General features: G+C 35.1%; 1 protein-coding gene and 1 long non-coding RNA gene across 2 annotated transcripts in view; one reads left to right on the top strand and one right to left on the bottom strand.

Moving 5' to 3' along the window:
• Positions 1–3,133, top strand: part of LOC102579497 (uncharacterized) — a 25,451-nt gene extending 22,318 nt beyond the window's left edge. The window contains exon 3 of the long non-coding RNA XR_368478.2: positions 2,187–3,133. This is a non-coding gene — a long non-coding RNA (uncharacterized lncRNA). The remainder of the gene's footprint in view (positions 1–2,186) is intronic.
• Positions 3,134–5,105: 1,972 nt separating this feature from the next.
• On the bottom strand, positions 5,106–8,194 carry LOC102579822 (isoflavone 2'-hydroxylase-like). Its single transcript, XM_006362015.2, has 3 exons — positions 7,574–8,194; positions 6,865–7,207; positions 5,106–5,911 (listed from the first exon to the last, which is right to left on the bottom strand). Exons 1-3 carry the CDS (start codon positions 8,134–8,136, stop codon positions 5,291–5,293), a joined length of 1,527 nt encoding a protein of 508 aa, XP_006362077.2. The 5' UTR covers positions 8,137–8,194; the 3' UTR covers positions 5,106–5,290.
• Positions 8,195–10,200: the final 2,006 nt, after the last annotated feature.

A 10,200-nucleotide genomic window follows, 5' to 3' on the forward strand; every position in this document is an offset into this window, starting at 1 on the left:
TTGTATAAAACGAGAAAGAGAGAAAGACAAAAGAGAACTGGGCAGGGGGCAGGGGAATATTTTTATTGTATAATTATAAGTGTATAGGACGAATATATATGTATTTGCATGTGTATATACAATTTTCTCTCGCTTTATACAAACAGAAACGCAATTTATACACTTCTGTTGTATAAAGCGAGAGAGGCGAGCACAGAGGGAGTGAGCGAGAGAGGAGAGTGGCGAGCGAGAGTTTGAGGGAGAGAAGCGCTGGCAAACAGTTTGCTACATGACACAATTAAATCAAAGTGTGATTATACCATTTAATTTGAATTAATAGTTTGTCATTATGTACAATTTTTCCTTTAATATATAATGGAGTTTGCCATTTTCGAAAATGAGCCACTGTCCACTCCATTGTCTCCGCTGAGGTGTCTGCCAAATAGCATATCAAATTGGTAAAAATGATTATTGATTATCAATTGTTTTAATTCTTACCATCATAATAATACTTGTTATGAAATTATCTGTATAATTCCTCAGGATTTGTTTCTCATGGCTGTAGTAAAAATCATTATTATGGTTCTTTCTCTGTTTTCTTGTTGATTATGTAAGATATGACTCGGTCATAAATATTGGCAAAGATGATATCAGTCTTTATATAAGTATTACTCTCTCAGTTTCAATTTGTTTGTCTTACTTTCTTTTTAATAAAAGGATGTTTCTTTCCAAATTTGGTAAAGTTCCAACATCCCACGTGATATATTTAAGATCACAAGATTAAATGTGATTTTTGTACATTATACATATCTTTAGTAAGCCCGACCATTATGTATCCCTAGACGGCTAGACCCTATTTTGTGGGATTACACTAGATATGTTGTTGAAGTTCACAAGTCATTCTTTAAACTGTGTCCAATCAAACTAAGACAAATAAATTGAATTGAGGGAGTACTATGCTGCTCAAGGTGATGAAACAAGGGAGGACAGGATTAGAACCATAAGGTAGAAAGATCACCACGCCATAACGATTTGAGGCTTTGAGTTAGGCTATGTGGAAAGCACGCAAGCTAGCCTGGGCACCACAAAGTCGTTTTTTTAATTTAAAAAAATAAGGCTTTGTGGAAAGATTTACCTAACAGGTAGAAGGAAGGTTCAATAGCTTGTGAAGATGTTTGATGATAAAAAGAACAAAGAACAGCACTAGGAAGTAGAGATGAAGACTGTTCATTCAAAAAGGATAAAGATGATCAGTATTATGTCTGATAATTTATCTAGATTTGACTATGCTAGATTGAATTAATTAAGTATGCATCTAACTTATGTTAGCTAAATTAAGCAACAAGTCTTTTTTAGGCCAGGTAGTTGTTTAATCCATGATCATTTTGGTTAGTTGTCAAGACTTAGCTCTTTTTGTAAGCTGGCCTTACTGAGCTTAACAAGAAGGAATTAAAGTAGATCCTTACTGGACGAATTAAATTAGATACTAACAAAGTGAACCTCCCCGAAATAGGGCCTCCCTTGAATTGATTGTGTCAGTGATTAGTTATTGACGCAGGGAAAGACGTAAGGCTATTTGGATCTTTCGGAGCAATGACATTTTCTTGCTTTTACGTTTTGATTTAGACGTTTTATATATATGGTATATGATACATCTTACAGTTTCTCTCTTTAAACCTTTATTGTTTGTTTGTGTATTGTCACTTGTCGATAGGAACGTCATCCATTTAATATGAAACAGCTGAAATCAAGGTCTGCTGAAAAAACTGATTTCACTTGGCTTTTCCAGTAGTATTGTTTATCTTATCTCCCCTTTTTTCTTGACCAAATTGTTGTTAAGGAAAGTATTTTACTTATAGAAACATTCTAAATAAGCTTAGCGTGAGGGCCATTACATCAAGGACTTACTGACAATTACTTAGCTCTTATTTGCTTTAGAAGAAGTTTAACAGGAGAGATACGCCTAGCCAGATATGCAAATCCTGCTATTAAGCAATGGCCTAAGAACCATTTGATTTATACTCTGTCAGTGCAAACTTGCTAACTCTGTTTACAACCGGTGATTATAAACAATTGTACAAGTACCATGTCACTCACTATTAATTTAAAGGGATGAGAAATTAGGAAGGAACACCTTAAACTTTCACATGAAAGATCACTGTGACTAATCTTTTTGCACTCTTTTGGTTTTACTTTTGCCTGACCAGTCTGAGTACTAGACAGAAGAAAGCAAATCAAATTTGAGAAAGAAGAGGCACAGTAGTTGGTCGAGGACGAAAATCAAACATATGATTATCTTATATTCATGTGGTCAAGAAGTCACAATTCAAACTGTGAAGTCAAGAGTTTGGATCTAAATGGCTTCTATTGGTCACTTTAATACACTTGGCTACCTTGGTCTTCTATGATCATGTGAAACAGTTCTGGTATTTGCTGTCCAAGATGCATTATAAATTGCTGTGATCATTTGGTCAACGTTGCCTATGCTACTCCTGAACTAATTAGCGATTCAATTTAGTAAATTCACGGATTCTCTTCTGATAACGGGCTCTTGATGTTAAAGATGCTTTATTATCCATGGTTTGATACTGGTAGATGAGTCTTTTGAGTATATAGGTACTTGTTGTATACAAGGTTTAAAACTTGGTAAAGTTGTCTCCATGTGACCTATAGGTCACAGATTCGATCCGTGTAAGCAGCCACTAATGCTTGCATTAGGATAGGTTGTCTACATCACATCCCTTGGGGTTCAGCCTTCCCCAGATCCTGCTAACGCAGGATGCTTTGTACATGGGCTACCCTTTTATCCTTTGTCAACATACGGACACTTGCAGTATTATGGTTACTTTCATGTCATTCCTTCCAATGGAGTTCCATAAGCTACTATTTTAATGCTTAATAATTTGGAGTTCATTTTCATTTCTTGTTTGGTTGTCTTTGGTGTACAATATTTACACACAACATAGTGGAGGCTATAGTTGGTGATCTAGGAACTAAATCTACTCCACAAAGAAGTTCCTTTGTTATCTCTGCTTTGTGCAGGTACAAATTTTGCAGGTAATAAACTATTTTGTACATGTAAATTTCACCACCATCTGTCACTGTTTCTCGTACTTGTCGTTATATTTCCTCACCAACTCACTAGAACGAAAGAATAAAGAAGTCGGGATTTGAAAATGCTTTTTTGTTTGGTGATGATGCGGTACAGTTATGGCCAAAATCATAGTTCAGAAAGAAGTTTGATCATATTTGATTCTGGAGAACATTACCTTTCCACATATCAATGATCCCGCGGTTGGGATTTTCCAACTCAAAGCATTGATAACCTGCAACCTCACACTCTTCTGATGAAAAGTGAGGTGCAAGTAAAGGGGCTGCTGGATGCATCCACAGTGTCTCATTGGCAATGCATCCGATGTAAGGAAGTTGAGCCAAACCAGATTCATTAGTTAGGCAGTCTTGTCCAACGAGCTTGAAAGATTCAATATAACATTCATTTCAAGATCTATATCCAGGATAAGGCATAAGTAGGATAAATAGTCAATATTAACTGCCTATACTATGTAGCTATCTTGGTAAGTAACAACTAGAGTTCATCTAAACATGTTCTTCTATCAAAGAGCGAACCAATAGTACTAGCAAAGAAAATGAATGTTCTTTAAGAATGGAAATTCTGGTAATAAATAGATTCTTTCACATGCAAGAAAAAGCATGTAAAGTTGTCGAGAATAATCTCAGGAAATTTTCATACACAACAACAGCATACCTAGTGTAGTCCTACAAAATGGGGTTTATTTGAGAGTTCTGAGAGATTTTTGGGCAGGGGACTTATCAGTAGGTAAAGATGACCGATTATTCGAAATGATGGGGGATATTGGACGATTTTGGCTTGTGAAGGACATGTTGAGTTAAGATATGCAGTACTAGAAACAGTGGAATAGCCAAGTACAAGGAGCTAGAGTTCCATTGAGATATATTCTTTTGGATGGTTACAATTGATTTGATTATGCTAGACTTGTCTTGATATATAAATAGGAAATTTAAAACCGGTTCTTGTATTATTATTTTTTGGTTACATTTCCTTTCCTCTAAACAAGACTTGTCATTTTTTATACTTGTGTCAAAATTGATCTGTGTTAACAAAGGAATGTGATATTTAAAACTTGTTGTTTCTAGTAGCACACAACAGTGTGATGTATCAAGCAGTTCAAGACTGCATATTTGCAACTTGTGTTGCAAATTTCATTTTAGGGAAAGGAGAAAAATAGTTGTCAAAAAAGGCCTGACCCAGCCCAGCCCAAGCCTCACGGGCAAAGAAATTTGAGGGCTAGGTCAGGCCGGCCCTTCGTTTGGAAGGGCCTGAAAATACTCAACCCTAGAAGGGCCGAGGGCTGTGGCGGTCTAGCCCTTTTTTTTCTTTTTTTTTTCAAACTTAAAATTCTATAACATCAAGAAAATGAGAAGATTTTCAAATAAAATTGGCAAACAATAGTGTTGTTTCAATAACACTAGTAAAATATCTAGTGTAATTAACATGTATCTATGATACTAGATATGCGAGATACATGTATCTCGTGTGAAGCACCCCAGATACGTGAGCGAGATAAGAGAGTGACAAGCGAGATGGGAAGGTGCGAGATTTGTCTGTGTATCCTAGATACATGCGAATTCACTTGGGTAGAGTTTATCTAGAAAAAATTAACCTAATTTTGAGTCTATGTATTCCGAAATACATGTATCTGGACGTACCAAACTCGGGTAAGATTCATAATATTACAACATAACGTGCATTTAAATAATTAGTTCATATACTAGCGAGATTGTTGTAAGCTACCCTTAAATAAATTGTTTTGACCCATGGGCTTACCTCAGTTCGGCCCCAATCAAGCCTCAAGGGACAATGGCTTATATGCCCTAGTTTTAAATGGGCTTGAAAAATTATATTCCAACCCTACCCTAATAACAGGTTGGGTTGGGTTGGGCCGGCCCCATGGGCTAAGCCCATTTTGACGGCTCTAGAGAAAATGATGCAGGAATAAGTTTATTACATTTTTCTGCAAGTTTTACTACCTTGCCACACCAAAATTTTGAAGGGAAAAGAACAAACAAGGAAGCTTGATACCTAGTAACAACAACTTATATGTATGTACATATAGTTCGAGTCGAAAGTAAATAAGCAATAGGTTCAGTTGAATATAAAATAATCACTCTGCATGTTAACTCACAACATTTTTAGAATACATTAACATTAGATGACCATTATGAATAATATTCTAGTTTGGTCATGTCGTTCGTTCGAGACAAATTGTGTTCATATCTGAGAAAGAAGATTAGCCATTACAGGTCGTGGGCTACACTTAGCCACCAAGGGTTGAGCTTTAGGTAAGGTGAGTCCAGTTCCTTCAGTCATATCAACCAATTCATCGCCAATCCGTCGCCAATCAAAGCACTGAATAATACATCCCAATGACAATGCAACCATTCGAACAGCCAATCCTTCTCCAGGACAACTCCTTCTTCCAGAACCAAAAGGCATCATTTTGTACCCATCTCTAACACCTTCTAGTCCTTCAAATCTTTCTGGTTTGAACTTTCTTGGTTCATCCCAAAGCTTAGGATCGTTGTGTATAGCCCACAAATTCACAAGCAACATTGTACCTCCAGGTACACGGTAGCCTCCCACAGTGGTCTCCTCAGACGACTCGTGGGGGACTAACAGAGGTCCTGCAGGGTACATTCTGAACGTCTCGTTTATAATGCAACGTAGGTAAGGTAGGTTGTTCATGTCTGACTCGTCGATTAGACGTTCATGGCCGATACGTTCGTCGATTTCAGCTTGTGCTTTCTTCAGTGTTTCAGGATGGTTTAACATCAGTGATAAAGCCCATTCCATTGTCCCAACTGAAGTATCAGTCCCTGCTGCTAATAGTACCTACAAATATCAAAATATTTTTAAGTTTTATGCACACCGACAGTATAAAAAATATTTACACATGAATAACAACATGAAAGATGAAATCCAGACAAAGTATTTTATTTTATTGTAGTTCTAGAAAGAACATACTTCAAATTTTAAATGAGAAATCCGTACGAATTTTGATAAGATTTTTTTCATACAATAAATGGGACAATTGTTTTGGACCCTACAAGTGTTTAATTCAAATTGATACAACAACCAACTACAGCCTTATGTTTCAAAGAAAAAATCCTTGTTTATTTCAAAGTCAAAAAAGTCATTAAAGGATAAATATTTTGAGTATTAGTGGCGTCATTTGCGCTTAATCGATTCTTTTCTAAGGGAATATTTGACCAATGTTCATCTAATAGGCTATTAATCAAATTGAAAATACATTAAATTTTTCTACACCAAATCCTATCTTTCCAAATTGGAATTACAATATTTTCAACACATTACTTCTAATACAATGATTTATTTTCCTTTTTTATTTGGATTTTACCTATTGAGTTATAGACACTCGGATAAAGAATTTGTACTATTAAAGTAATTTAACCTATTGTAGAAGGTTCTGTTATCTTGTTTGTTTGGTAACAAATTTAACTTATAATGAACAATACTCTTTCTTTATCTATCTATTTTCTTTTCCTTTTTTAAACGCATATAGTTTGACTAGTGGTAGGTCTTCATCCATGGTATTCTCCAAATTGGCATTCAACTTTGTACTAAACTTATTGATCAAAGGGACAAACTTGCTACTGTACAATAGCTCGCAAATTATACCACTAGATAAATCCGTATAACGAGTTTAACTAAAGAAGGCTAAAGAACCGATCCCTATCAATTTCTATTTGATAAATTACATCTATAGAAAAAAAAATACTTGTACTTGAGAAGTTTAGGATTAATGCAATACTGAAGTGACTTACAAGCATAAGGCTTCTGATGATTTCGTCTTTGTAATATTCTGGTTCCTTTTCTTGCAGTGTTAACAACACTTCAATCAACGATTTCTTCTTCCCTTCGATCTCCGAATCAGTAACAGTTCCGTCTTTCTCCAGTCTCTTTCTGCAATCTTTTATCAGTCCCTGCATAAACTCATCTCTGTTCTGTTGCAACACAACTAAACTTTTCTCCAATTTCCTCACCAATAGTTTCAACGCCGGCAGAAAGTCACCGACATTCGTCGCCCCACCGATCCTGAAAGTCTCCTGCACCATTTCCCTGAATCTCGTAGCTTCTTCAATATCCTCCACATCCTCTCCGTAGTACCTGTTGAAAATATAATTAAGTAAATAAAAGTATATTTTTTTTCAAAGTTAAATTTTGAATTAGAAAAGGTAATCACGATAAAAACAAGCATATATCTTATTGTTATAAGATTTAATTGAACCTCCTTCCTAGAGTAGTTCAATTGATCGGATTCAAGAGTCTTGTTGGTGAGGGTTCGATCCTCCACTTTGTAATCTCTTCCCCATTACCTATGATGACTACCTGAACTTTCACCTTATCGGTGAGGATTCAATTCTCCATCTCGTAAACTCCTTACACATTTTTCCTACTCCACCTCCTTCACTGTATGTTGATTCAACCTTTTATATAAAGTAATTTCTAAATAGTCACAGATTTAATTTGTACCTTTTTCCTGCAATCGTCCTCATCATAACATTTAACATCAGCTCAAAAAACATGGATTTCATATCCACAGATTTTTCAGCCATAGCAGAGGAATTAATCTTCTTAACCATAGATTTCACTTCATCCACACGAATTCCGTGAAGCATTTGAAGACGATGAGTTGAAAACATCTCAACCGAAGTAATCCTCCGTAGATTTCTCCAATGATCTCCATAAGAACTCCAAGCCAACGAAGTAAAATTATAACCTAGATGTTTTCCGGCCATCAAATGAGGGCGATTTGCGAAAACAACATCGTTCTTCGTAAAACACTCTTCTGCTCCCGACGGCGATGAAACCAGAAGAACTTTCCGGGAACCGAATTGGAGGAGAAGAACAGGGCCATGTCGATCGGAGATTTTGGCTAAGGAACGTTGAAGAGGTTTTTTGAAGAGATAAAGATGGCCAATAATTGGGAAAGTTAGAAATGGAGCTGGTGGATGATTATGGAATTTGCGTAAAAAATGTTTGGTGATAATGTAGAGAGCTAGGAGCAGAGGAGCATACAAAAATGTCTGATCCATTGTGAATGGGAAAGTGAATGTGTTTAATTTGTGTTGGTTGAGTTGGTAATTATATTGTTGGGGTTTAAATGGAAAACTTGTGTTGGGGGACATTAGTCAATGGCGTGGATAATGAGGTCAGTTTTGTTTTTACCATCGTCTTCGACTTTTCTTTGGGTTCTAGAAATTTGAATTAGTACGTCTAAAAAAGAATGTTGTCTTTATCATAATTAAAAATCAGGGAAAATGGTAAAAAAATACCTCTCAACTTAATTTGATAGTTTTACATCAATAAGGATTGTGGTGGAGTGATAAGTGCTTCTTAATCAAGAGGTCTCGGGTTCGAGCCCCCTTGGGTATCGAGTTGCCTTTGTTAGGGCGCGTTTTACCCCCCAATAGGGGACTTTCCAGCGCGAATTCGGATTTAATCGGGCTCCAATGTGAGTACTCCACATTGGGTGGGAAACAAAAAAAAATAGTTAGTTTTACCCTTTGATATACTATCTTGTCATTTGTACCGGCGCCGATTCATGTCTGGCCCTCGCCCTACTTCTAAAGATAGATAGAAAAAGTTAGGGAGTCCCAGCTGATGGGATTTTTCTGGTAGGTAGCGAGAAGACTAGTAGTATCGACAAGAGGCTAGTTGTACCCTTTAATTGGATGGAAAACCTCAAATCAGATGAAAGTATACATTTTTTAAAAAAAAAAAACTACCATGCTAGTATAACGAAGGATAAACCTAGCTATTAAATAAAAGTTGAGCGATATTTTTGACCATTTTTGCATGAAATAATTTAAACTCTAAGATTTGTTTTTTATCCTTAATGAAATTATATATAATCAAACAAATATCTAAAGATTGTTATAAAATAAATGAGAAAATGATCAAAATGGTCCTTGATGTATTGGTGTTGCTTTATTTTGGTCCTCAATATATTCTAGGTGATTGAAATAGTCCTTCATGTATGACAAAATGTGTTCAATTTAGTCTTTTACCCTAAACTTAACATTTTATCCCCAAAAACTGTTAAATATAGCGGTGGGCCCCACCGTTATATTTAACAGTTTTGGGGGTAAAATGTTAAGTTTAGGGTAAAAGACTAATTTGAACACATTTTGTCATACATGAAGGACTATTTCAATCACCTAGAATATATTGAGGACCAAAATAAAACAACCTCAATACATCAAGGACCATTTTGATCATTTTCTCTAAAATAAATCATAAATTTCAAGAAAAATAATTTAAATATTGTGTCAAATCAAATGACGCTAGGTGAAATGAGAGGAAGAAAGTATACTATAGAAGTTTTAAGAAAATATTACAACTTCTTGGCAATATTTATTGTCAAAATAAGAGGCAATAGCAATAAAATATATAGATTCTATACCACAAAACTTATTCCAATGAATCTCTATCTATTAAAGTAGGGATACCAATTAACAGTCTTGACTTTTAAGGAAACATATCAGGCATATTAATCAATTCTTTATTCTTGTTAGCTGTCATATTATATATTTTTTATGCGAAAACTGCGGGGGAAAACATATTCATTATCCATTCACATGTTATTCGATTATTTTAATTACAGTAACCATTTCAAAAAAAATATATATATATATAGTAAATTTACGATATAAACATCCGATCGTACATGTGGATCAAAACACGGGTTTAGAAGCTAGATAAATTAAAGGGCGTTTCATGTGGAGATTGAAGATAAATAAGCCATGATGCAACAATTTCCAATGATTTTGTTAGACGACTACAACAGAGAGTTTTATAATAAGATCCATTACTTTTTTTCTCATCAATGCTTCTATTCCTTAATCACATTAAACAAACATTTTAACATCAAGAATTTATCATTCGATCATTATAATCTACGTGTTCTTAATTTCCAACTTCTATATACACTACACTTCCACTATTCAGAGAAAGCAACGTTCCTAAAGAAAACTTTAGTATGCAATAAAAGTTGTCAACTAATCGTCCTTACATTGATCACATATTTTGGTGGTCCTTATTTATTGTAAAATAAATTAAGTTTCATAATTATTATTGCATTTAATGTTTTGATCTTT

The sequence above is a fragment of the Solanum tuberosum genome, unplaced genomic scaffold, assembly GCF_000226075.1.
Source record: "Solanum tuberosum cultivar DM 1-3 516 R44 unplaced genomic scaffold, SolTub_3.0 scf00381, whole genome shotgun sequence".
In the NCBI taxonomy this organism is placed as follows: Eukaryota; Viridiplantae; Streptophyta; class Magnoliopsida; order Solanales; family Solanaceae; genus Solanum; species Solanum tuberosum.